This window comes from Esox lucius, chromosome 10 (assembly GCF_011004845.1).
Source record: "Esox lucius isolate fEsoLuc1 chromosome 10, fEsoLuc1.pri, whole genome shotgun sequence".
In the NCBI taxonomy this organism is placed as follows: domain Eukaryota; kingdom Metazoa; phylum Chordata; class Actinopteri; order Esociformes; family Esocidae; genus Esox; species Esox lucius.
This window is the reverse complement of record NC_047578.1, coordinates 24,255,621-24,283,613: the sequence shown is the minus strand read 5'-3', so window position 1 is coordinate 24,283,613 and position 27,993 is coordinate 24,255,621. Positions and strand designations below refer to the sequence as shown.

At 42.4% G+C, this 27,993-nt stretch overlaps 1 protein-coding gene across 6 annotated transcripts; it reads left to right on the top strand.

Annotated features, from left to right (window-relative positions):
* The first annotated feature begins 35 nt into the window (after positions 1-35).
* On the top strand, positions 36-27,542 carry tmem268 (transmembrane protein 268). 6 transcript variants are annotated; one of them, XM_013135655.4, is made up of 11 exons: positions 36-53; positions 423-547; positions 1,448-1,594; positions 1,997-2,126; positions 2,536-2,630; positions 16,151-16,258; positions 23,013-23,165; positions 24,603-24,713; positions 24,982-25,071; positions 25,216-25,437; positions 27,224-27,542. In XM_013135655.4, the coding sequence occupies exons 4-11, from the start codon at positions 2,009-2,011 to the stop codon at positions 27,389-27,391; spliced, it is 1,065 nt and encodes a 354-aa protein (XP_012991109.2). In that variant the 5' UTR covers positions 36-53; positions 423-547; positions 1,448-1,594; positions 1,997-2,008; the 3' UTR covers positions 27,392-27,542.
* Positions 27,543-27,993: the final 451 nt, after the last annotated feature.

Here is a 27,993-nt window from a genome sequence, read left to right as displayed (position 1 = left end):
GCATCCTGAGGAGCACGCACACTGTCTAAGACAACGGCAACCGGCTAAGGAAGGTAAAATAACAGTTGTTTCATGTTACTGTCTGAGGCTAAATGCGCATGCTTTGACGCCTCATATTTTAGGTAGCTTGTGTTTCTTCGCCATGCCCGTAAATGTAATTTAACCGCCCGTATACGGATAGGACATTTATACAATAGCGTACTCCATTGGGACTCTTTCTCATTCACGATAAATAGCTTTTTTCTACGCTGAGAACGGCTGAGAACCATAGACGGCATTCCACCAGTCATGCGGTTAGGCTGATGTGAGTCACAAGCTGAAAGAGAAAGAGAGAGAAATCGTTTTGGGCGGGTGGGGGGCGGGGGGCTAGAAAAAGTGGGTAGTAAATGGAGGATGGACGGAGTCTGCTTATGTCATTTCAGACACATCGAAGTAGCTATACAGTAGTTGGGAAGAGGGCTGTGCACTGTGAAGGAAAGAGTTTGAAGGCTCCCGGGAACAACTGCTATACCTGTATTAGAGTGAGTTGGACTATCATCTGCAAAATGTGGGTAGGAATCTCTTGATCATGTCATAGTCTGGACATTCTGTAATCTTTGGAGTGTTGTCCTATTTTTAGGCATGGGTCTTTTTTCATGTTCAGCACCTCACTGTCACTGCTAAACATTGTTTTACCTGTAGAAACAATACTTAGAATTCAGAGTACACAGAAGAAAACGCCAGGAAAATGCTCAGATGTGCTGAATGGCGATGGTCTAAAATAGTTTTATTTTCACTTTGAAACTTACAGAGACCAACTGTTTCAAAGTTGGCAATAGAGTTAAAAAATCTAGGCTTGAAGGGAGAAATAGACAAGGAGCCAAAGGACGACAGACAGAAAGAACTTAAGTTAGGAATATAGAAAGGAAACACCCTGCTTGCCTACAGCATTTTCACAGGTTTGTGCTAAAATGTGCCTCCTTTATCAAGCTAACGGGAGGGTGGGGGAGAAGGCAAGATAGGACATCAACAGTGGTGAAAGGATGTAGCCCTGCTCTCCCTTTCTTTTCTATTGTCTCACTTTCTCTGTCACAGAGTTTGGAACTATTAAAAGGAGAGTGATAACCTGGCTGTGTATGGTGCTTTGGAGACTGCACTATTTTGTAGAAGTGACAGTTTTAACAGACATCTGTCAAATGTGTAACCTCAGCACAGAGAATTTTTTTTTGAAAGATAGTGTAGAAGGTCACGTGTTGGTTTGTGACAGTACGATAACAGTAGGACAGTCGACTTTATGATATGCTCAGGCTATACCTTAAATGATTGCTCGAAAATGCTGAATCTGAAAATCTTAGCAGTACAGCAGAGTTATCTACTTGGTTCCTTCAAATGCTATGCAGCGGAACTAAAATAATCTGTTCTAAAAGGAGAAGTAAAGTGGTTTCCTGTTTGCTTTTTTGAAACACAGGACATATTGAGCTTTGCCGTCTGATGCCATTGCTAGATAAAGTTTATTTCTCAGAAGGATGGGGCCTGTTGAAGGAAGCTTCAGCCAGTGATTGGATATGTTTTCTCTAGTAGAGTCATAGAACAAGCCACAACACGGTCTACAGAGGTAATGTTTGTTTAATTTTTGCTCATTTCAATCTCTTTGCTTCAACCTATTTTCTTGCTGCAGTGTTGCTCCCTTTATAATACAACATTACTCAAACACAGTATATAAAAACCTATGGTAGATTTGAGGGAAGTGGTGTTGTATTATCTGACCACTCAACTCTTTGCTTCAGCTATAGAATTACAGCCTGGTCCCTGGTCTATTGTGCTGTCTTGAAAACTCCTAAAGTCATTCTTTATGTTTGCAAAAAAGCACAAACAGATCTGGGACCAGGCTAACAGAACTGCATTGCTGTGGTTTACCACTCTTGACAGCTAGGGCTAAATATAAACACTCCTCCTCATTTTCTGGAAATTATGGTTATAGGAATTTGGATCCAACGATATGTGTCTGCTCATTTAGGGTCTTGACATCATGGATCAGGTGGAAGATAAGACTTCTGTGTTTTCAGACGAGAGTGATGTGGAAGTGGATCTAAGACGATCATCTAAAGGCCAAATAGAAAACAGAAGAACATCAAGATGGAAGAATGGTGCGTAGCAATGCCGCTTTCAAAATGTGGGTGAAAGCCAGATCACGTGACCTGTTCTTTGCAAATCACTGTTCTTGTTTGGTTTCTCTTCATTTTCTTATCTTTTGGCTTTTTCAGAGCAGGTAAACAAACAGTTTTTGTGATGTCCTGCTTTCACCTTTGTTTTTCCCTCCGTACCTTTTTTATTGTGTGTTTGAACTGTCTCCCTCTTTACTTCATGGGGTGTTTCTCTGTCAGAATGTGTTATTGTCAAGCTTAACACTTTTCCCATTCCCCCTCCCTTTCCTTTCTCCCTCTTACAATATAAATTCTTCCTGTCTCTCCTTCTAACACTCCCCTCTCCTCTCTGCCTCTCCCTCCCATCTTCTACCTCAATTTCTCTCTCACTCTGCTGTTCTGTGTTCTCCAGGTCAGTGTGTGCTAGCAGTACCCACCTCCTCCATGCTGAACCCCAGTTTTGATTTGTCGGTCTGCAGGGCGCTGTTGGAGAGGGAAGGCTTCCAGGTGAGTACGCAGCATGCCAGCCTGTATGCAGATACGCTCATACACACACAAAAACTCACACATCAACTTTGTCTCTGAGTGCCCATTGGCAAATCAGTTGTGCCTGAATATTTTAAGCTGTCCATTGTACGCATTTCTGTGGAGGTAAACTACCTTATTGAAACGTACCTACAGATTGTTTCACTGTCTAAGCTGCTTTCAAGATATTTGAATAAAAGGCCATGAAACAAACATTTCACATTTTGAAGACACTGACTAGCCTACATTGTTCATTTACAAACACTTAAATTACAAAACAACATTAACAATGTTTATAAGTAGGGTTATGACGAGTTTAGACTACTATGTATTTTGATAATAAGTTATATTAAAATAAATATGCGTATATAACTGTATATAAAGAATTTGAACTATAGCAGATATCGCAACTTTTAAGTTAGAAAACAAGTTGTCTGCTAAAATAATACAGTTGCAGATTAAACATGACCACTGTTGTATGTGGAACTTCCCTTAATCTGGAAGAGCAGGAGTCAGCAAGGGAAGTAAGAACTTTCAGAATCTTTATCATTTCCTAATTTCATTGTCTTTACATGATAGTCATTTAGCATATGTTCTTATCCAGAGTTACTTACAAGAGAAATTACATCTTCTTTTGCCCCTTTTTTTGTTTAAGTATGGTTTTTGTTTACAGACGAAATGTTGGTTATTGTGGGTCTGTTGGAATTTGAACACAACACTCCCATACATTAACAGGCTGAAGAGCTTTTTAAAAAACTCTCGCCCCTTGGGCCTGGATGACTTTTGAACAGTCACTCCAGTCAAATGAATGTCTCTCTATGTTTCAGTAGACTAGAATTTGTTGTCTCTCTTAATGACGTCTAGTTCAGCGATTTTGCAAAGTGGTTTACAAAGTGGGAGTTTTCAGCGACTGGTCAAAATCAGACTTGACCACCAACTCCAACGTTAGGCAGTAGTGTAGGTCCTGGATAATCAACTTGGGAAACTTTAAACAAGTCAGTAATGCAAGTGAACGGTAACGAACGGTACAGTGTGTCTCAGAGAGCAAACCTTCCTCTGAAACCTCTCTCTGTTCAAGACTTTTGACCGTGCAGAGACAGACAACTGCACTGGGTTGTCTGAAGGGGAGGAGGAGGTGTACTAAACCGACTGGTATGGGTCCGACCCTGATGGTGGAGCGAGTCAAAACTTTAACCAACAATCCTACAGTAGTCAAAGGCTGTGGATTAGTGCAGCGGTTACTCTGCATTTTTCCACATGAGCCCAAGGATAGCCCATTTGCAATGCACCTCGGCCCACTTACTGGTTGGAAATGTAAATTGAGTCAACCAGTTGAATGCTATTTTTTTTCCAACATCTGAAAATTATTGTGTCCTGTGCATAAAAAAGTATATTTTATTCATGTGCATGTCTCAGATTTCTAATAAGAAACTGGGTCTGTTGGGTTTTGAAGAATAAGAAATGTATGTATTTTTTACAAAAATCTGTAATACTATGCTGCCTTATTAGAACAAAACCTCTCTAACCAGTGTTTTTCAGTGTTTTTATGGTGCTAGTAGTTAACCTCTGTTGACAGCCATTGTTCACTGGTGTCAGTAGTTAACACTGGTGTCAGTAGCTGAACTGTCAAAAAGCCATTGTTCACTAGTATGGTATCAGTAGTTAACCTCTGTTGACATCCATTATTGTCTGGTACGGTGTCAGTAGTTAACCTCTGTTGACGTCCATTATTGTCTGGTACAGTGACAGTTGTTAACCTCTGTTTACATCCATTATTGTCTGGTACGGTGTCTGTAGTTAATCTCTGTTGACGTCCATTATTGTCTGGTACAGTGACAGTTGTTAACCTCTGTTGACATCCATTATTGTCTGGTACGGTGTCAGTAGTTAACCTCTGTTGACATCCATTATTGTCTGGTACGGTGTCAGTAGTTAACCTCTGTTGATGTCCATTGTTGTTTGGTACGGTGTCAGTAGTTAACCTCTGTTGACATCCATTATTGTCTGGTACAGTGTCAGTAGTTAACCTCTGTTGACATCCATTATTGTCTGGTACAGTGACAGTTGTTAACTTCTGTTGACATCCATTGTTGTCTGGTACGGTGTCAGTAGTTAAGTTAACCTCTGTTGACGTCCATTATTGTCTGGTACGGTGTCAGTAGTTAACCTCTGTTGACATCCATTATTGTCTGGTATGGTGTCAGTAGTTAATCTCTGTTAACATCCGTTATTGTCTGGTACAGTGACAGTTGTTAACCTCTGTTGACATCCCTTATTGTCTGGTACGGTGTCAGTAGTTAATCTCTGTTAACATCCGTTATTGTCTGGTACGGTGACAGTTGTTAACTTCTGTTGACATCCATTATTGTCTGGTACGGTGACAGTTGTTAACCTCTGTTGACGTCCATTATTATCAGGTACGGTGTCAGTAGTTAACCTCTGTTGACATCCATTATTGTCTGGTACGGTGTCAGTAGTTAACCTCTGTTGACGTCCATTATTGTCTGGTACAGTGACAGTTGTTAACCTCTGTTTACATCCATTATTGTCTGGTACGGTGTCTGTAGTTAATCTCTGTTGACGTCCATTATTGTCTGGTACAGTGACAGTTGTTAACCTCTGTTGACATCCATTATTGTCTGGTACGGTGTCAGTAGTTAACCTCTGTTGACATCCATTATTGTCTGGTACGGTGTCAGTCGTTAACCTCTGTTGATGTCCATTGTTGTTTGGTACGGTGTCAGTAGTTAACCTCTGTTGACATCCATTATTGTCTGGTACGGTGTCAGTAGTTAACCTCTGTTGATGTCCATTGTTGTTTGGTACGGTGTCAGTAGTTAACCTCTGTTGACATCCATTATTGTCTGGTACAGTGTCAGTAGTTAACCTCTGTTGACATCCATTATTGTCTGGTGCAGTGTCAGTAGTTAACTTCTGTTGACATCCATTATTGTCTGGTACAGTGACAGTTGTTAACTTCTGTTGACATCCATTGTTGTCTAGTACGGTGTCAGTAGTTAAATTAACCTCTGTTGACGTCCATTATTGTCTGGTACGGTGTCAGTAGTTATCCTCTGTTGACGTCCATTATTGTCTGGTACGGTGACAGTAGTTAACCTCTGTTGACATCCATTGTTGTCTAGTACGGTGTCAGTAGGTAACCTCTGTTGACATCTGTTATTGTCTGGTACGGTGACAGTTGTTAACTTCTGTTGACATCCATTGTTGTCTAGTACGGTGTCAGTAGTTAAATTAACCTCTGTTGACGTCCATTATTGTCTGGTACGGTGTCAGTAGTTATCCTCTGTTGACGTCCATTATTGTCTGGTACGGTGTCAGTAGTTAACCTCTGTTGACATCCATTATTGTCTGGTATGGTGTCAGTAGGTAACCTCTGTTGACATCTGTTATTGTCTGGTACGGTGACAGTTGTTAACTTCTGTTGACATCCATTGTTGTCTAGTACGGTGTCAGTAGTTAAATTAACCTCTGTTGACGTCCATTATTGTCTGGTACGGTGTCAGTAGTTATCCTCTGTTGACGTCCATTATTGTCTGGTGCAGTGTCAGTAGTTAACTTCTGTTGACATCCATTATTGTCTGGTACAGTGACAGTTGTTAACTTCTGTTGACATCCATTGTTGTCTAGTACGGTGTCAGTAGTTAAATTAACCTCTGTTGACGTCCATTATTGTCTGGTACGGTGTCAGTAGTTATCCTCTGTTGACGTCCATTATTGTCTGGTACGGTGTCAGTAGTTAACCTCTGTTGACATCCATTATTGTCTGGTATGGTGTCAGTAGGTAACCTCTGTTGACATCTGTTATTGTCTGGTACGGTGACAGTTGTTAACTTCTGTTGACATCCATTGTTGTCTAGTACGGTGTCAGTAGTTAAATTAACCTCTGTTGACGTCCATTATTGTCTGGTACGGTGTCAGTAGTTATCCTCTGTTGACGTCCATTATTGTCTGGTACGGTGTCAGTAGTTAACCTCTGTTGACATCCATTATTGTCTGGTATGGTGTCAGTAGGTAACCTCTGTTGACATCTGTTATTGTCTGGTACGGTGACAGTTGTTAACTTCTGTTGACATCCATTGTTGTCTGGTACGGTGTCAGTAGTTAATCTCTGTTGACGTTCATTATTGTCTGGTGCGGTGTCAGTAGTTAACCTCTGTTGACATCCATTATTGTCTGGTACGGTGTCAGTAGTTAACCTCTGTTGATGTCCATTGTTGTTTGGTACGGTGTCAGTAGTTAACCTCTGTTGACATCCATTATTGTCTGGTACGGTGTCAGTAGTTAACCTCTGTTGATGTCCATTGTTGTTTGGTACGGTGTCAGTAGTTAACCTCTGTTGACATCCATTATTGTCTGGTACAGTGTCAGTAGTTAACCTCTGTTGACATCCATTATTGTCTGGTACAGTGTCAGTAGTTAACTTCTGTTGACATCCATTATTGTCTGGTACAGTGACAGTTGTTAACTTCTGTTGACATCCATTGTTGTCTAGTACGGTGTCAGTAGTTAAATTAACCTCTGTTGACGTCCATTATTGTCTGGTACGGTGTCAGTAGTTATCCTCTGTTGACGTCCATTATTGTCTGGTACGGTGTCAGTAGTTAACCTCTGTTGACATCCATTATTGTCTGGTATGGTGTCAGTAGTTAATCTCTGTTAACATCCGTTATTGTCTGGTACAGTGACAGTTGTTAACCTCTGTTGACATCCCTTATTGTCTGGTACGGTGTCAGTAGTTAATCTCTGTTAACATCCGTTATTGTCTGGTACGGTGACAGTTGTTAACTTCTGTTGACATCCATTATTGTCTGGTACGGTGACAGTAGTTAACCTCTGTTGACGTCCATTATTATCAGGTACGGTGTCAGTAGTTAACCTCTGTTGACATCCATTATTGTCTGGTACGGTGTCAGTTGTTAACCTCTGTTGACGTCCATTATTGTCTGGTACAGTGACAGTTGTTAACCTCTGTTTACATCCATTATTGTCTGGTACGGTGTCTGTAGTTAATCTCTGTTGACGTCCATTATTGTCTGGTACAGTGACAGTTGTTAACCTCTGTTGACATCCATTATTGTCTGGTACGGTGTCAGTAGTTAACCTCTGTTGACATCCATTATTATCTGGTACGGTGTCAGTAGTTAACCTCTGTTGATGTCCATTGTTGTTTGGTACGGTGTCAGTAGTTAACCTCTGTTGACATCCATTATTGTCTGGTACGGTGTCAGTAGTTAACCTCTGTTGATGTCCATTGTTGTTTGGTACGGTGTCAGTAGTTAACCTCTGTTGACATCCGTTATTGTCTGGTACGGTGACAGTTGTTAACTTCTGTTGACATCCATTATTGTCTGGTACGGTGACAGTTGTTAACCTCTGTTGACGTCCATTATTATCAGGTACGGTGTTAGTAGTTAACCTCTGTTGACATCCATTATTGTCTGGTACGGTGTCAGTAGTTAACCTCTGTTGACGTCCATTATTGTCTGGTACAGTGACAGTTGTTAACCTCTGTTTACATCCATTATTGTCTGGTACGGTGTCTGTAGTTAATCTCTGTTGACGTCCATTATTGTCTGGTACAGTGACAGTTGTTAACCTCTGTTGACATCCATTATTGTCTGGTACGGTGTCAGTAGTTAACCTCTGTTGACATCCATTATTGTCTGGTACGGTGTCAGTAGTTAACCTCTGTTGATGTCCATTGTTGTTTGGTACGGTGTCAGTAGTTAACCTCTGTTGACATCCATTATTGTCTGGTACAGTGTCAGTAGTTAACCTCTGTTGACATCCATTATTGTCTGGTGCAGTGTCAGTAGTTAACTTCTGTTGACATCCATTATTGTCTGGTACAGTGACAGTTGTTAACTTCTGTTGACATCCATTGTTGTCTAGTACGGTGTCAGTAGTTAAATTAACCTCTGTTGACGTCCATTATTGTCTGGTACGGTGTCAGTAGTTATCCTCTGTTGACGTCCATTATTGTCTGGTACGGTGTCAGTAGTTAACCTCTGTTGACATCCATTATTGTCTGGTATGGTGTCAGTAGGTAACCTCTGTTGACATCTGTTATTGTCTGGTACGGTGACAGTTGTTAACTTCTGTTGACATCCATTGTTGTCTAGTACGGTGTCAGTAGTTAAATTAACCTCTGTTGACGTCCATTATTGTCTGGTACGGTGTCAGTAGTTATCCTTTGTTGACGTCCATTATTGTCTGGTACGGTGTCAGTAGTTAACCTCTGTTGACATCCATTATTGTCTGGTATGGTGTCAGTAGGTAACCTCTGTTGACATCTGTTATTGTCTGGTACGGTGACAGTTGTTAACTTCTGTTGACATCCATTGTTGTCTGGTACGGTGTCAGTAGTTAATCTCTGTAGACGTTCATTATTGTCTGGTGCGGTGTCAGTAGTTAACCTCTGTTGACATCCATTATTGTCTGGTACGGTGTCAGTAGTTAACCTCTGTTGATGTCCATTGTTGTTTGGTACGGTGTCAGTAGTTAACCTCTGTTGACATCCATTATTGTCTGGTACGGTGTCAGTAGTTAACCTCTGTTGATGTCCATTGTTGTTTGGTACGGTGTCAGTAGTTAACCTCTGTTGACATCCATTATTGTCTGGTACAGTGTCAGTAGTTAACCTCTGTTGACATCCATTATTGTCTGGTACAGTGTCAGTAGTTAACTTCTGTTGACATCCATTATTGTCTGGTACAGTGACAGTTGTTAACCTCTGTTGACATCCATTGTTGTCTAGTACGGTGTCAGTAGTTAAATTAACCTCTGTTGACGTCCATTATTGTCTGGTACGGTGTCAGTAGTTATCCTCTGTTGACGTCCATTATTGTCTGGTACGGTGTCAGTAGTTAACCTCTGTTGACATCCATTATTGTCTGGTGTGGTGTCAGTAGGTAACCTCTGTTGACATCTGTTATTGTCTGGTACGGTGACAGTTGTTAACTTCTGTTGACATCCATTGTTGTCTAGTACGGTGTCAGTAGTTAAATTAACCTCTGTTGACGTCCATTATTGTCTGGTACGGTGTCAGTAGTTATCCTCTGTTGACGTCCATTATTGTCTGGTACGGTGTCAGTAGTTAACCTCTGTTGACATCCATTATTGTCTGGTATGGTGTCAGTAGTTAATCTCTGTTAACATCCGTTATTGTCTGGTACAGTGACAGTTGTTAACCTCTGTTGACATCCCTTATTGTCTGGTACGGTGTCAGTAGTTAACCTCTGTTGACGTCCATTATTTTCAGGTACGGTGTCAGTAGTTAACCTCTGTTGACATCCATTATTGTCTGGTACGGTGTCAGTAGTTAACCTCTGTTGACGTCCATTATTGTCTGGTACGGTGTCTGTAGTTAATCTCTGTTGACGTCCATTATTGTCTGGTACAGTGACAGTTGTTAACCTCTGTTGACATCCATTATTGTCTGGTACGGTGTCAGTAGTTAACCTCTGTTGACATCCATTATTGTCTGGTACGGTGTCAGTAGTTAACCTCTGTTGATGTCCATTGTTGTTTGGTACGGTGTCAGTAGTTAACCTCTGTTGACATCCATTATTGTCTGGTATGGTGTCAGTAGTTAACCTCTGTTGATGTCCATTGTTGTTTGGTACGGTGTCAGTAGTTAACCTCTGTTGACATCCATTATTGTCTGGTACAGTGTCAGTAGTTAACCTCTGTTGACATCCATTATTGTCTGGTGCAGTGTCAGTAGTTAACTTCTGTTGACATCCATTATTGTCTGGTACGGTGTCAGTAGTTATCCTCTGTTGACGTCCATTATTGTCTGGTACGGTGTCAGTAGTTAACCTCTGTTGACATCCATTATTGTCTGGTATGGTGTCAGTAGTTAATCTCTGTTAACATCCGTTATTGTCTGGTACAGTGACAGTTGTTAACCTCTGTTGACATCCCTTATTGTCTGGTACGGTGTCAGTAGTTAACCTCTGTTGACGTCCATTATTATCAGGTACGGTGTCAGTAGTTAACCTCTGTTGACATCCATTATTGTCTGGTACGGTGTCAGTAGTTAACCTCTGTTGACGTCCATTATTGTCTGGTACGGTGTCTGTAGTTAATCTCTGTTGACGTCCATTATTGTCTGGTACAGTGACAGTTGTTAACCTCTGTTGACATCCATTATTGTCTGGTACGGTGTCAGTAGTTAACCTCTGTTGACATCCATTATTGTCTGGTACGGTGTCAGTAGTTAACCTCTGTTGATGTCCATTGTTGTTTGGTACGGTGTCAGTAGTTAACCTCTGTTGACATCCATTATTGTCTGGTATGGTGTCAGTAGTTAACCTCTGTTGATGTCCATTGTTGTTTGGTACGGTGTCAGTAGTTAACCTCTGTTGACATCCATTATTGTCTGGTACAGTGTCAGTAGTTAACCTCTGTTGACATCCATTATTGTCTGGTGCAGTGTCAGTAGTTAACTTCTGTTGACATCCATTATTGTCTGGTACAGTGACAGTTGTTAACTTCTGTTGACATCCATTGTTGTCTAGTACGGTGTCAGTAGTTAAATTAACCTCTGTTGACGTCCATTATTGTCTGGTACGGTGTCAGTAGTTATCCTCTGTTGACGTCCATTATTGTCTGGTACGGTGTCAGTAGTTAACCTCTGTTGACATCCATTATTGTCTGGTATGGTGTCAGTAGGTAACCTCTGTTGACATCTGTTATTGTCTGGTACGGTGACAGTTGTTAACTTCTGTTGACATCCATTGTTGTCTAGTACGGTGTCAGTAGTTAAATTAACCTCTGTTGACGTCCATTATTGTCTGGTATGGTGTCAGTAGTTATCCTCTGTTGACGTCCATTATTGTCTGGTACGGTGTCAGTAGTTAACCCTCTGTTGACATCCATTATTGTCTGGTATGGTGTCAGTAGGTAACCTCTGTTGACATCTGTTATTGTCTGGTACGGTGACAGTTGTTAACTTTTGTTGACATCCATTGTTGTCTGGTACGGTGTCAGTAGTTAATCTCTGTTGACGTTCATTATTGTCTGGTGCGGTGTCAGTAGTTAACCTCTGTTGACATCCATTATTGTCTGGTACGGTGTCAGTAGTTAACCTCTGTTGATGTCCATTGTTGTTTGGTACGGTGTCAGTAGTTAACCTCTGTTGACATCCATTATTGTCTGGTACGGTGTCAGTAGTTAACCTCTGTTGATGTCCATTGTTGTTTGGTACGGTGTCAGTAGTTAACCTCTGTTGACATCCATTATTGTCTGGTACAGTGTCAGTAGTTAACCTCTGTTGACATCCATTATTGTCTGGTACAGTGTCAGTAGTTAACTTCTGTTGACATCCATTATTGTCTGGTACAGTGACAGTAGTTAAATTAACCTCTGTTGACGTCCATTATTGTCTGGTACGGTGTCAGTAGTTATCCTCTGTTGACGTCCATTATTGTCTGGTACGGTGTCAGTAGTTAACCTCTGTTGACATCCATTATTGTCTGGTGTGGTGTCAGTAGGTAACCTCTGTTGACATCTGTTATTGTCTGGTACGGTGACAGTTGTTAACTTCTGTTGACATCCATTGTTGTCTAGTACGGTGTCAGTAGTTAAATTAACCTCTGTTGACGTCCATTATTGTCTGGTACGGTGTCAGTAGTTATCCTCTGTTGACGTCCATTATTGTCTGGTACGGTGTCAGTAGTTAACCTCTGTTGACATCCATTATTGTCTGGTATGGTGTCAGTAGGTAACCTCTGTTGACATCTGTTATTGTCTGGTACGGTGACAGTTGTTAACATCTGTTGACATCCATTGTTGTCTGGTACGGTGTCAGTAGTTAATCTCAGTTGAAGTTCATTATTGTCTGGTGCGGTGTCAGTAGTTAACCTCTGTTGACATCCATTGTTGTCTGGTGCGGTGTCAGTAGTTATCCTCTGTTGACATCCATTGTTGTCTGGTACGGTGACAGTAGTTAACCTCTGACATCCATTATTCTCTGGTATGGTATCAGTAGTTAACCACTATTTTAACATCCATTGTTCACTGATATGGTGGCGGTAGTTTACCTCTGATGACATGTCTGATGGGTGCAACAAGAACCCTTTCATTCTTAAAAACGTTTACATAGAACCCTGATTGAAGGGTTCTTTCTAGAACCCTCTACATAGGGTACTTCAAGGAACTGCTTCAACAATGATGGGTTTGAATTTTCTCTAAAGGGTTCTACTAATAACTCCTTTATCCTAAAAACATTCTTCATAAACCTCTACAGGTAGAGTGCTTGAATATTTTGGCAGTGCTGCTTCATTTCCCTCTAGTGTGCTCTCTAAAGAATATTTGCTACCATTGGTGCCAGCTCTGCTATGATTTACCAGTAGGCACCCACCGGGTAGAGTTTTTCCACATAAGCTATTAGGAAGAGGGGAAAAAGGGAACATACAGAAGTAGTACACAATTCCATTTACTATGTGCACATACATCTGTCAAATTACATTCTGTAGAAGGGTAGAATTTAAATTAAACAGACTTGAATCCAGGATATACAAAAGTACATCTTTAAAGCATTGAAACAATGCTTGATACTAACCACTATCCATGGTCTGGAAATGATCCAGGATTTTAGTAGTCAGTGCATCCACAACAACATTCTCCTGTAAATCTTGTTTATTTCCTCCTGTAATACATTTAATCTGGGAGGACCTTAATTACCATTTACTTAAAAAAATTACTCTATTCAAAACCATAAACAAAACTGAATAAAACAAAATAATTGAGTCCTCTTTAAGATGCATTTCTAGACAGGCTCAAGAGATGGAGAACCTCTTCATTCAGTATTCCTTGTAGCACTTGCAGTAAAATACTGGAGGCAAAAATCTGAATGATATACACAACCTGTCAACGGTTACATTTGTAACACCTACCTTTGTTCCAGTTTCTGTTGAAATTCACACAGTTTAATGTCTTAATGTACTCTGGATAAACAATTGGAGACAAAAAAGAAATCATGGAATTGAAAGAAATCAACGAAATTTTATGAAGTTCATCCCAAACCAGCTGCATTGTGTTTATGTCTGGAAACTGTGCTGGCCATTCCATGATTTGAGGCATATGTCTTGCTTTTTTCTTCTAATATAGTTCTGACATAGCCTGGAAGTATTTTTTAGGTCAATATCTTGCTGTAGGATGAAACTCTGACCAACTAGACGGAAACCAGAGGGTATTATATGGTGCTGCATAATGGTGTGTTAGCAATTTTGGTTCAGGGTGCCACTCACTCTGTGCAAGTTTTAGTCTCCATATCCAGAAAAGAGCCCCAGGCCATCACACTCCTCCATGTTTGATTGTTGGTGTCACACACTGAGGAACCATCCTTTTGCCTACTCAGTGGTGTACAAAAACCCTGTGTGATGAACCAAAGTTTTAATGAACCATCTTAGTAATGCCTTTCTTACATGCCACTCAACCTGTCAAACTTGCAAATCAAACTGAGACTTGCTTACTTTGACCAGTGTTAAGCGGTGCTTGAAACAAATGTCCTGTGAGCCATCTATCACACAACCTATTGACTCTCAGAAAAATGTATTCTGATCTGCCAGACCTTTCTTACTGCCAGACCTGTCAGAGATTCCTCCTGTTTCCAAGTTCCTTTTGAATGGTGTAAAAAAATGTACTCACTGAAGGCTTTTTTTGCAATTTCTCTGAAGGAAAGACATACAATTTGTAGGGTCTGTCTTCCTTTGTTAATTGCCTTTTTTCGTGCTATTATGATATCAATATACTACTTCCTGCAGTACAACACTGTCCAAAATAATGCGCAAGAGGGTTACACAGTAACACAGTCTGTTCCAACACCGCTTTTATAGAGACAGAGTGTTTGTAAGTAATCAGTAAAATTTGGAATGTGTAGGAATTGTTAGTATCCACTTTCAAGGCTAAATATACTTCCATTGCTACAGAACAGATGTAAGTTGTTAACCCCTTCTTGGTTCCCAGAAATATAAAATCTATGACTCTGACATGCACATTATTTGGGGTTGTTCTAAAGCTACTGACCGTTAGTGTATATTTTAGTTAAAAACAAATATAGGAGAATCCGCATATATTTAACAATGTGTGGTGGTAAAAGTAGGTGTGTAAACTGGAAACTCCTCGGTGCAATTGTGTTAAGAGAAACAATCATGAATATAAATAAAAGAGTATGATATTTTTAAACTGAATAATTTGAGTTATTTTCTTGACATTCTAGTGTACTTTACTAAACATTACGTAAAATCCGCATCAGGTCATTCCTCACAAAAATTGTTAATTTGGGCTGGACACCAAATTCATAAAAAATACAATTTTAAATCTATCTTTTTAATCACATTTATGTTTATTGTCTCATATGATATGCACTGCATATATGTATTATAAACTTCTAGTGAACCACTGACAATATACAGTATGTGATAATAAATAATCCTGCTCTACAACACCGTATCTGTCCCCACTGTTTCTTTCAAATAAATGTTAAAAATGCTGTAATACACATTTTAACATTGAATAGCTCATTGAGATACTAAAAAATGTGTTGCAAGTTACCAATTGACAGCTTTCTCCTTTATGGCTAGTCATAATAAATAGTTTTGGTTGTTGGTGGTATAGTATTAAGGGTCATCCTTGTTTTATATCCCTTGATAGTTCAAAGTTTTTAGATAGTGGCATGCTGTACATTACTTTTATCCACCTTATCCAAGGCTGTTTCAACATGTGCTATTAAGGTTTTAACTGGTTTGACTGTATGCTGTTAATTTTCTTTAGTTTGTAGTGTAGCTTGTGTCATGTTTACTCACACCAGTGTTAACTACTGTATTGTTTTTTTTGTAGAAAAGCCTGTTTGATTGATTAATGAATAATGTCTGGTATGACCTTATTAATATTAGGTCAAAATATCTAGATATCTTTGCACAATATTGAAGGGTGAAAGGCCTCCACTTTATACTGTCCCCCCAGGCTCCAGCTTCAATAGGAAGGAGATCAGATGCTCTCTTTGCGTGTCAGGTGGTTTGCTGTTTATGAAAATAAATAGCCAGATATACAGAACTTCTATTGGAATACAATTAAGGGTTTTTCTGGTCTCAAAGGTGTCATTTGCAAGCAGCAGTTCCTGCTGTGTGATTATGCCTACACTTGACTATTTGTTGTGCCTCTGATAGTATAATACAATGTTTTGGTAGACTGAAATCACCTAAATAGTTTTTAAGTGAGGTTGGAAGATCATACCAAGATAATATTTCTTGAAAATATTTCACTAGATCTCTTGGTGAGGCAAAGACTGATATCAGAAAATGGTAAAATCCTGCTAGCTTCATTAGCCTTCCTAAAGGGATGTATCCAAGCTCCATTCAGATATTAATTCCTGCAAATATCTATAAAATCTAGCATTTCAATCATTTTAGTGATCTCCTTGAACACAATCGATTCAGGTTTCTTATCTGGTTCTTATGGTTTCCCTATTATAGATTCCTGTAGCAGAATTCGAGGACCCTCTGGAAATAGCATTGGATGTTCCCTCTGTCAGGAGATACCTTTTGTTCAACTCCTCCCTTTTCCACTTCATCATGGCACCGGTAGGCTGGTTTTGTTTAATATCAACAGTGGATATAAGTCTACACACAAAAGAAAACTCACAATAACCTGGTTGCACTCGCAAGTGCAACCAGGTTCTGTTCATTTGGATTAAATTGGATGTTCAATTGGATTCAGGTCAGGGCTTTGGCTGGGTCATTCCAAAATGTTAATATTCTTCTGGTGAAGCCATGCTTTTGTGGATTTGGATGTGTGCTTTTGGTTGTTGTCGTGCTGAAAGGTGAACTTCCTCTTCATCTTCAGCTTTCTAACGGACTTTCAAAATAGCCTGGTATTTGGAACTGTTCATAATTCCCTCCACCCTGACTAAGGCCCCGGTTCCAGCTGAAGAAAAACAGCCCCAAAGCATGAGGCTGCCACCACCATGCTTCACTGTGGGTATGGTGTTCTCTGGGTGATGTGCAGTGTTGTTTTTGCGCCAAACATACCTTTTGGAGTTATGGCCAAAAAGTTAAACCTCGGTTTCATCAGACCATAACACATATTCCAACGTGCTTTCGTGGGACTTTTTCCGGGCTTGGATGTTTTTCTCCGTCTTACCACCCTACCCCATAGCCCATTCATATGAAGAATATGGGTGATTGTTGTCACATGTTGCACACAGACAGTACTTGCCACAAATTCCTTTAATGTTGCTGTAGGACTCTTGGAAGCCTCCCTGACCAGTTTTCTTTTTGTCTTTTCATACATTTTGGAGGGATGTCCAGTTCTTGGGAATGTTTATGTTGTGCCATATTTTCTCCACTTGATGAGGAATGTCTTCACTGTGTTCCATGGTATATCTAATGCTTTGGGAATTATTTTGTACCCTTCATCTGACTAATATCTTTCAACAATGAGATCCCTTTGATGCTTTGGAAGATTTCTGCGGACCATGGTTTTTGCTCTGAGAAAATGTCAGGAAAATCTTAGTAGAACCGCTGAACTTTATTTCTGATTAATCAGAGTCACTTTAAATGATGGCAAGTGTGTAATGAATTAAATTTAGTTGAATGTGATTGGTTAATTCTGAACACAGCCACATCGCCAGTTATAAGAGGGTGTGCACACTTGTGTAACCAGGTTATTGTAAAATTTTGATTTTTTCATTTTTCCCCCTTGAAAATTTCAGTTTGTTTTTCAATTAGATTGTTCACATTATAGGTCACATTAAAAGTGGAAAAAGGTCTGACATGATTTATCTTTGTCTCATTCTTTTACATCACAAAAAGCTGGCATTTTCACAGGGGTGTGTAGACTTTTTATATCCACTGTATACATTTAATCTAGGATATATTATATATCTGTAATTTTTATACAGTATCAACCAAATTCGCAATGTTATTGTATGTCTTATTAACATACACTGATGAGCCAAAACATGACCACTCACAGGTGAAGCGAATAATGTTGATCGTCTCCTAACAAGGGCACATGTCAAGGTCTTAATAGATTAGATGGTAAGCAAACAATCAGCTCTCGTACTCAAAGTGTTGAAGGCATGTGCCTCCTGCTAGCAGCAGGATATTATGCTAGCAGTGCTAACTCAGATTTTCTATTTCAAAATAAAAGCCATCATTGAAATGTATAAGGCAATATAGTTAGCAATCTAGTCTGTACATTTTATGTTTAATGTCCATTCCAGTATTGTTCGTGTCTGTTCTTTTTTACAAAATATATTGTTACCTATATTGCCGAATACATTTCAATGATGGCTTTTATTGACATAAAGAAAATCTGCGTGGTCCCAGCATAATATCATGCTGCTAAAATAACGCTGATGAAGCCTTATTTGGACATCACCCTCCAACAAGTCACAGAAAATGTCAATGATGGTTACGGGAGGAATGTGTCACACAGTGCATCACACCCTGCTGCATATGGGGCTGCGTAGCCACAGACCGGTCAGAGTGCCCATGATGACCTCTGTCCACTGTTGAAACACCTGCAATGGACACACGAGCATCAGAACTGGACCTCTATTCCAATGAGTCACATTTTCTTTTACATTACGTGGATGGCCGTGTACGTGTACACCATTTTCCTGGGGACGTGATGGCACCAGGATGCACTGTGGGAAGACAACATGCCGGTGGAGGGAGTGTGATGCTCTGGGTAATGTTCTGCTGTGAAACTCTGGGCATTCATGTGGACATCAATTTGACACGTTCCACCTAGGAGGGACCATAAGGGGCCGGTGCAGAGAGGATCGGGCGGCAGTCGAAGGCGGGGGCCTAGACAACCCGATCCCCGGACACGGAAACTAGCTCTAGGGACGTGGAATGTCACCTCGCTGGCGGGGAAGGAGCCTGAGATGGTGCGTGAGGTTGAGAGGTTCCGACTATAGGTAGTTGGTATCACCTCTACGCACGGCTTGGGCTCTGGAACCACACTCCTTGAGAGAGGATGGACTCTTCACCACTCTGGAGTTGCCCATGGTGAGAGGCGGCGGGCTGGTGTGGGTTTGCTTATAGCTCCCCAGCTCTGCCGCCATGTGTTGGAGTTTACCCCGGTGAACGAGAGGGTCGTTTCCCTGCGCCTACGGGTCGGGGATAGGTCTCTCACTGTTGTTTGTGCCTACGGGCCGAACGGCAGTGTAGAGTACCCGACCTTCTTGGAGTCTCTGGGAGGGGTGCTGGAAAGTGCTCCGACTGGGGACTCTATCGTTCTACTGGGGGACTTCAACGCCCACGTGGGCAACGACAGTGACACCTGGAGGGGCGTGATTGGGAGGAACGGCCCCCCTGATCTGAACCCGAGCGGTGTTCAGTTATTGGACTTCTGTGCTAGTCACAGTTTGTCCATAACGAACACCATGTTCAAGCATAAGGGTGTCCATCAGTGCACGTGGCACCAGGACACCCTAGGCCGCAGGTCGATGATCAACTTTGTTGTCGTTTCATCTGACCTGCGGCCATATGTCTTGGACACTCGGGTGAAGAGAGGGGCGGAGCTGTCAACTGATCACCACCTGGTTGTGAGTTGGATCCGATGGCGGGGGAGGAAGCTGGACAGACTCGGCAGGCCCAAGCGTACTGTAAGGGTCTGCTGGGAACGTCTGGCCGAGTCTCCTGTCAGAGAGATCTTTAACTCCCACCTCCGGCAGAGCTTTGACTGGATCCCGAGGGAGGTTGGAGATATTGAGTCCGAGTGGACCATGTTCTCCACCGCCATTGTTGAAGCGGCCGCTCGGAGCTGTGGCCGTAAGGTCTCCGGTGCCTGTCGAGGCGGCAATCCCCGAACCCGGTGGTGGACACCGGAAGTAAGGGATGCTGTCAAGCTGAAGAAGGAGTCCTATCAGGCCTGGTTGGCTTGTGGGACTCCAGAGGCAGCTGACGGGTACCGACAGGCCAAGCGGACTGCAGCCCGGGTGGTTGTGGAGGCAAAAACTCGGGCCTGGGAGGAGTTCGGTGAGGCCATGGAGAAGGACTATCGGCTGGCCTCGAAGAGATTCTGGCAAACCATCCGGCGCCTCAGGAGAGGGAAACAGTGCCCTACCAACGCTGTTTACAGTAGAGGTGGGCAGCTGTTGACCTCAACTGGGGATGTCGTCGGGCGGTGGAAGGAGTACTTCGAGGATCTCCTCAATCCCGCCGTCACGTCTTCCATTGAGGAAGCAGAGGATGAAGGCTCAGAGGTGGACTCGTCCATCACCCGGGCTGAAGTCACAGAGGTGGTCAAGAAACTCCTCGGTGGCAAGGCACCGGGGGTGGATGAGATCCGCCCTGAGTACCTCAAGTCTCTGGATGTTGTGGGGCTGTCTTGGCTGACACGCCTGTGCAACATCGCGTGGCAGTCGGGGACAGTGCCTCTGGGATGGCAGACCGGGGTGGTGGTCCCTCTTTATAAGAAGGGGGACCGGAGGGTGTGTTCCAACTATAGGGGGATCACACTTCTCAGCCTCCCCGGGAAAGTCTATGCCAGGGTTCTGGAGAGGAGAATACGGCCGATAGTAGAACCTCGGATTCAGGAGGAACAGTGTGGTTTTCGTCCAGGCCGTGGAACACTGGACCAGCTCTATACCCTCTACAGGGTGATGGAGGGTTCATGGGAGTTTGCCCAACCAGTCCACATGTGTTTTGTGGATTTGGAGAAGGCATTCGACTGTGTCCCTCGCGGCATCCTGTGGAGAGTGCTTCGGGAATATGGGGTCCTGGGTCCTTTGCTAAGGGCTGTCAGGTCCCTGTACGACCGAAGCAGGAGCTTGGTCCGCATTGCCGGCAGTAAGTCAGACTTGTTCCCTGTGCATGTTGGACTCCGGCAGGGCTGCCCTTTGTCACCGGTTCTGTTCGTAATTTTTATGGACAGAATTTCTAGGCGCAGCCAGGGGCCGGAGGGTGTCAGGTTTGGGGACCACACGATTTCGTCTCTGCTCTTTGCGGATGATGTTGTCGTGTTGGCCCCTTCAAGCCAGGACCTTCAGCATGCACTTGGACGGTTTGCAGCCGAGTGTGAAGCGGTGGGGATGAAAATCAGTACCTCCAAATCCGAGGCCATGGTCCTCAGTCGGAAAAGGGTGGCTTGCCCACTTCAGGTTGGTGGAGAGTGCCTGCCTCAAGTGGAGGAGTTTAAGTATCTAGGGATCCTGTTCACGAGTGAGGGAAGGATGGAACGGGAGATTGACAGACGGATCGGTGCAGCTTCTGCAGTAATGCGGTCGATGTATCGGTCTGTCGTGGTGAAGAAAGAGCTGAGCCGCAAGGCGAAGCTCTCGATTTACCGGTCAATCTACGTTCCTACTCTCACCTATGGTCATGAGCTTTGGGTCATGACCGAAAGGACAAGATCCCGGATACAGGCGGCCGAAATGAGCTTTCTCCGCAGGGTGGCTGGGCGATCCCTTAGAGATAGGGTGAGAAGCTCGGTCACCCGGGAGGAGCTCAGAGTAGAGCCGCTGCTCCTCCACATCGAGAGGGGTCAGCTGAGGTGGCTTGGGCATCTGTTTCGGATGCCTCCGGAACGCCTTCCTGGGAAGGTGTTCCGGTCCCGTCCCACCGGGAAGAGACCCCGGGGAAGACCTAGGACACGCTGGAGGGACTATGTCTCCCGGCTGGCCTGGGAACGCCTCGGTGTCCCCCCGGAAGAGCTGGAGGAAGTGTCTGGGGAGAGGGAAGTCTGGGCATCCCTGCTTAGACTGCTGCCCCCGCGACCCGGCCCTGGATAAGCGGAAGATGATGCAATGCAATGCAATGATGCAACGTTCCACCTACGTAAACATCATTGTAGACCATGTACACCTCTTCATATGAATGGTATTCCCTAAAAGCAATGGCCTGTTTCAGTGGCATAATGCGCCCTGCCACACTGCACACATTGTGCTGGAATGGTTTGAGGAACATGTTGAAGAGTTCAGGGTGTTGCCCTGGCCTCCTTATTCCCCAGATTTCAATCCATTTGAGCATCTGTTGGATGTGCTGGACCGACAAGTCTGATCCACGGCAGCTCCAACACGCAACTTACAGGACTTGAAGGATCTGCTGCTAATTTCTGGATTCCAGATACCACAGGACACCTTCAGGTGTCTTGTAGAGTCCATGCCTTGGCGAGTCGGTGTTGTTTTTGCGCCACGTGGAGCACCAACAACATATAAGGCAGGTGGTCATAATGTTTTGGCTCATTAGTGTATTAATAGATTTGGTAGCTATTTGGTTATTTGGATTCTCATTAGTTCCTGCTGAAGCAGTAGCTACTCTTCCTGGGGTCCACAGAAAACCCAAAACATAAATTACAAATCCGTGTGAAGAGTTAAATTATTTGATCCCCTGCTGATTTTGTACGTTTGCCCACAGACAAAGAAATGAAATGATCATTTTTGCATGTCAAAAATTTTATAAATTGATTTGCATTTTAATGAGTGAAATAAGTATTCGACCCCTCTGCAAAACATGACTTAGTACTTCGTTGCAAAACCCTTGTTGGCAATCACAGAGGTCAGACGTTTCTTGTAGTTGACCACCAGGTTTTCACACATCTCAGGAGGGACTTTGTCCCACTCCTCTTTGCAGATCTTCTCCAAGTCATTAAGGTTTCGAGGCTGATGTTTGACAACTCGAACCTTCAGCTCCCTCCACAGATTTTCTATGGGATTAAGGTCTGGGGACTGGCTAGGCCACTACAGGGCCTTAATGTGCTTCTTCTTGAGCCACCCCTTTGTTGCCTTTGGCGTGTGTTTTGGGTCATTGTCATGCTGGAATACCCAGCTGCCTTGAGATCATTGACAAGATCCACCCGTGTAGTTCTGGGCTATTTCCTCACCGTTCTCATGATCATTGCAACTCCACAAGGTGAGATCTTGCATGGAGCCCAAGACCCAGGATATTTACAGTTATTTTGTGTTTCTTCCATTTGCGAATAATCGCACCAACTGTTGTCACCTTCTCACTAAGCTGCTTTGCAATGGTCTTGTGTAGATGGTCTTGTGTAGATGGCCTTGTGTAGGTCTACAATCTTGTCCCTGACATCCTTGGACAGCTCTTTGGTCTTGGCCATGGTGAAGAGTTTGGAATCTGATTGATTGATTGCTTTTGTGGACAGGTGTCTTTTATACAGGTAACAAGCTGAGATTAGGACCACTCCCTTTAAGAGTGCTGCTAATGTTATTCTGTCTCTCACTGTTCAAATAAACCTACCATTAAAATTGTAGACTGATCATTTCTTTGTCAGTGGGCAAACGTACAAAAGCAGCAGGGGATTTTTTCACTCACTGTATTTGTATGTTATATGTAAATTTACACAGGGCATCTTTTTATCCCTCAGATTATATACATAGTGATATGGTGTGCCGGATTCTCGACTCTTCACCTCTACCTCTTCGTTACTGAATACTGGTTGCTATGCCTCTCTGTCAGTCTGGTCTCTATCTTTCTCACCACAGCCATCCTCGTCATCCTTAACTACAGTAACAAGGAGGTGGGTGTTTATCAGTCTTAGAGCACTTCCCTATGAGCAAGAAAAGTTGAAAAGACATTGAAAATATGCCTTTCCGGTGGTTAAAATGACGTTGAAAGAGAATAGTAATATACAGTATCTCACAAAAGTGAGTACACCCCCCACATTTTTGCAATTATTTGATTATATTTTTTCATGTGACAACAGTGAAGAAATGACACGTTGCTACAGTGTAAAGTAGTGGTGAGTACACCCCTAAGTGAAAATGTCCAAATTGTGCCCAATTTGCCATTTTCCCTCCCCAGTGTCATGTGACTCATTAGTGTTACTCGTTAAGGTTTCAGGTGTGAATGGGGAGCATGTGTGTTAAATTTGGTGTTATCGCTCTCACACTCCCTCATACTGGTCACTGGAAGTTCAACATGGCTCCTCATGGCAAAGAACTCTATGAGGATCTGAAAAAAAGAATTGTTGCTCTACCTAAAGATGGCCTAGGCTATAAGAAGATTGCCAAGACCCTGAAACTGAGCTGCAGCACGGTGGCCAAGACCATACAGCAGTTTAACAGGACATGTTCCACTCAGAACAGGCCTCGCCATGGTCGACCAAAGAAGTTGAGTGCATGTGCTCAGCGTCACATCCAGAGGTTGTCTTTGGGATATAGACGTATGAGTGCTGCCAGCCTTGCTGCAAAAGTTGAAGAGGTGGGGGGTCAGCCTGTCAGTGCTCAGACCATATGCCATACACTGCATCAAATTGGTCTGCATGGCTGTCGTCCCAGAAGGAAGCCTCTTCTGGGACGACTGCCACAGGGCAGTATTCCAACATGATAACAACCACAAACACACCTACAAGACGACCACTGCCTTACTAAAGAAGCTGAGGGTAAAGGTGATGGACTGGCCAAGTATGTCTCCAGACCTAAAACCCATTGAGCATCTGTGGGGCATCCTCAAACGGAAGGTGGAGGAGCGCAAGGTCTCTAACTTCCACCAGCCCCATGATGTCGTCATGGAGATGTGGAAGAGGACTCCAGTGGCAACCTGTGAAGCTCTGATGAACTTTGGAAATTTTTACTTAGGGGTGTACTCACTTTTGTTGCCAGCAGTTTAGACATTAATGGCTGTGTGTTGAGTTATTTTGAGGGGACAGCAAATTTACACTGTTATACAAGCTGTACACTCACTAGTTTACGTTGTAGCAAAGTGTCATTTCTTCAGTCACATGAAAATATATAATCAAATATCAATTACTCAATTTTGTGAGATACTGTACATAGGTTCGCTACACAAGTGATTTGATGTGATATTGTAGTCATTTTAAATCCAATGTGATTTCTTGCTGAAAGCCAATAATTGAATGTTTAATAGAATAATTTAATGTTTTAGTTAATAATATTTTAGCTATTGCTACTGCAACCACTTTAAAGAGCCTGAATCATTAAATGTCTTCCCTTAGATAAACATGAACATAGATGTGCGACTCATTCAGGTGAATGAGAGGCTGAGCAGACACAAGCTGTTAGTGGGTGTGGCTGATTGGGTGCAGAACTGCACTGGAACACTGCAGGTAGGGTACCGTAACCTGCGCATGTAGTGAGCATAATTTGAAAGAGGGCAGATATTTTGTTTCCAACCATTTCATCAATAGTTTCTGCCTCCTAGTACAGCTGCGTCACTGTGGCCAAGAGCTCTGCAGAGGGTGGGACAAATTGGCTTAAGTCAGGGGTTTCCTCCAAGCATGTATGTAAGGGCATTTCAGTTGATCTCTTTGACTTTCTCCTCTCTCTCTCCTCTCACATACACACACACACACACACACACACACATATTCTCAGCTATTCATTGTGTACTGGGACATAGCCCACTGTGTGAAGGCACTGACTGAAACTCTAGAGGAGAGGAGCTTTGCTGGAGATGCGGCTCAGGTAGGGACATTATGAATGATGTCACCATGTTTGCCCTAATATGAATATGATATACTGATTTGTATTGACGACTACCCTGCAGCAGTTCTGTGTCATGCTACCAGATAATGCCATCTAACAGGTCACTTGTCACTCCCTCTCTAGAAGAGACTCAAAAAGAGAATGTCCCACCTTATCTTGGTCGCAGAGGCCATGACCTTCGAACCTGTTGTGTTGGGGTCAAGTGTTAATGAAGGTTCGGATGAGGAAAGGCCCTTGTTGGTGAACAATGAAGAGACTGCGGGCAGTACCACAACCAGCCAGAGGGAGGATACCAAACTCACTACTAACTACAATCTGGTACCAGATCAAATATTACCAGTAGAGGTCAGAGAAAATTTTCAGTAACATTTTTAATCTTAGCTTCTGTGGACTGCTGTCCTAAGTACAGTATTTTCCTATAGCGCACTATGTTGAACAAAATCACCCTTTAAGCAAATAATAATGTTTATTTCAGATGATCAGATAATTGTGGAATTTTTCTGGATGTCCTGCCATAGGAACGTACTGTATTATATATGTGGTCTATTGATAATATTTATACACTGTGTGCACAAGGCAAGTGAGTATTCTGATCATATTATTATTTCCATGCACATTTTCCAACTCCAAACCATATAAACTTGAATCCTCATTGGATTGAATCATGTTCAGGTGATTTGTATTTGTGTAATGAGGGAGGGTGTGGCAACAGTGAATAACACCTTATATCAAGGTGTGCATAATTATTAGGCAGCTTCATGACCTCAGGTAAAATGAGCCATAAAATTAATTTTACTGACACTGAAAAGTCATAAATTGTAAAATGCTTTTCAGACGGATGCAACACTCTTGAAATAACTAAACTAATGAGGCGTGACCACCGGACAATCAAATACTTTTTTGCGAATAGTCTCCATACAAAAAATGTATGGGGAAGAAAAGACGTAAATGAGGTAGTTGGACCCTTTCGTGTTAAAAAGGTCCAACTCAACTCCCATACCTACTGCTAGTTTCTGGCAGACACTTTCTTCAAGCAGGAAGCGGTCCTCAGCATTCAAGAAGGCCATGTTCTTTAGTCAGGACAATGCTCCATAACATGCATCCAAGTACTCCACTGCTTGGCTCGCAAGAAAGGGCCTCAAAGATGCCCGAATAATGACTTGGCCCTCTTCCTTTCCTGACTCAAATCCTATTGAGAACTTGTGGATCTTCTCAAATGTGAGATTTACAGTCAGAGAATACAATACATCTCTTTGAACAGCATTAGGGAGGCTGTGGTTGCTGCTTCAGTGAAAGTTGATCGTGGACAGATCAAGAAACTGACAGACTCCATGGATGGAAGGCTCATGGCAGTTATTGAAAAGAAGGGTGGCAATATCGGTCACTGCATATTTTTGAAAGGCCAGAAATGTTACTTATTTGTTGCAGTTACTCAGTTTCTTTTAATTTAGCCTAATAATTGTGCCCACTTATGTATTCCCCTGAGAAAGATATAAATATATATATATATATTAAACTTTGTTAAACATTCAGGTTTGAGGTTCACTTATATTTTGGATTGACTGAGAGCATTGAGTTTGTTCAACAATAAAATAAATCTGGAGGAATTCGATTTGCCTAATAATTGTGCACGCAGTGTATAATATAATTACTAGTATATGGATGATTCATATACACTATTAACTAGAATTACAAACCAGTTAGTTTGAATCTTGAATTCTGATTGATTGACAGCTGTGGTATATGAGACTGTGTACTCTGGGTGTGATATCACAACCTTGCACTGCTATATTTGCGTTGGTGAATGGTATGTAATTATAAAAGGAATCTCGGGAGTTTATGGAATATTGCCAATCCATGTATAAGTGCTGTGTCAAAAAACTCTGTAATTTGCATTGTGGTAAGCCATGGTATATTGGCTATATAACAACACCCCACACTCTCCTGCCTTACTGCTTAAATACACCATATCACTAATATTTTCCGAAACACATACTTTGTTTCTTTCAGAAAAAAGAACTACGGACTTCAGACAGAACTGTTTTAGATACAGATTAGTTGACATGTATTTAATGCTGTGTCACAACTTTTCTTTTATTGTTCATATTTTCCAAAATGATCCTTTTTGCAGACCAAAGCACTCCAACTTTTACTGACATATGGTGCTGTGTATGTCAAGCTGTTAATGTCTGAAAAGCTGCCGAACTGCACCCAACACCTACGACTGAGAAGGAATCACTGCACCGCTGCCTCCCTGTGCCTCTGTCAGTACGTCGGAACTAAGGTTTTACAATCATAGGGCTGGAACACAGAAAAGCTCATTTATTTCATTATAAACGTGTTGCTGTAGAAAATGTTATAATAGAACTGATAATGTAAAGATTAATGTATAAAACATTATTTTGTGTAAATTACAATTGAACTGTAGAAAATAAATATTTCTTATTTTAGAGCTGTGTCCTAGTCTTAATTAGTTATGTTGAAAGGTACTGTAGGGGGGAGTATGACGGGATTTAGAGAAGGGGAGAATATAATAGATAAAAGGAGCAGAAGAGGACTAATTCACTGATGGATTAAGTTCATTGGCGGACCTGAATTGTTAGTCTTGGCTGGCTGTACTGGAAGGTGCACGTGGTACACAGATTCGTTCATCACCAACGGGTCGTTAATCAGTCTCAACATGCTCGGTGCGACGACACAAATACACGCAGAAACGGCGCAGGTCAGCTCACGGGAGGAGGGGATGTGTAGTGGAACACGTGAAGCACGCCGTGCCAGTCCGAGTTTCACGATCGCAGCGATGCCGGGTCTCTCTCTGGGAGGCTAAACGACCATCTGTGATCACGCAGACACAGTCTGGCCTAGACACACACACGCACGCACACACACACACACTTTGAA

Excerpts from the sequence above, each read along its gene's own strand:
- tmem268 (XM_013135655.4), top strand. The coding sequence starts at position 2,009 with ATGGATCAGGTGGAAGATAAGACTTCTGTGTTTTCAGACGAGAGTGAT. Across the intron at positions 23,166-24,602 it reads TTAACTACAGTAACAAGGAG|ATAAACATGAACATAGATGT; the intron begins GTGGGTGTTTAT and ends GTCTTCCCTTAG. Across the intron at positions 25,438-27,223 it reads ATCAAATATTACCAGTAGAG|ACCAAAGCACTCCAACTTTT; the intron begins GTCAGAGAAAAT and ends TCCTTTTTGCAG.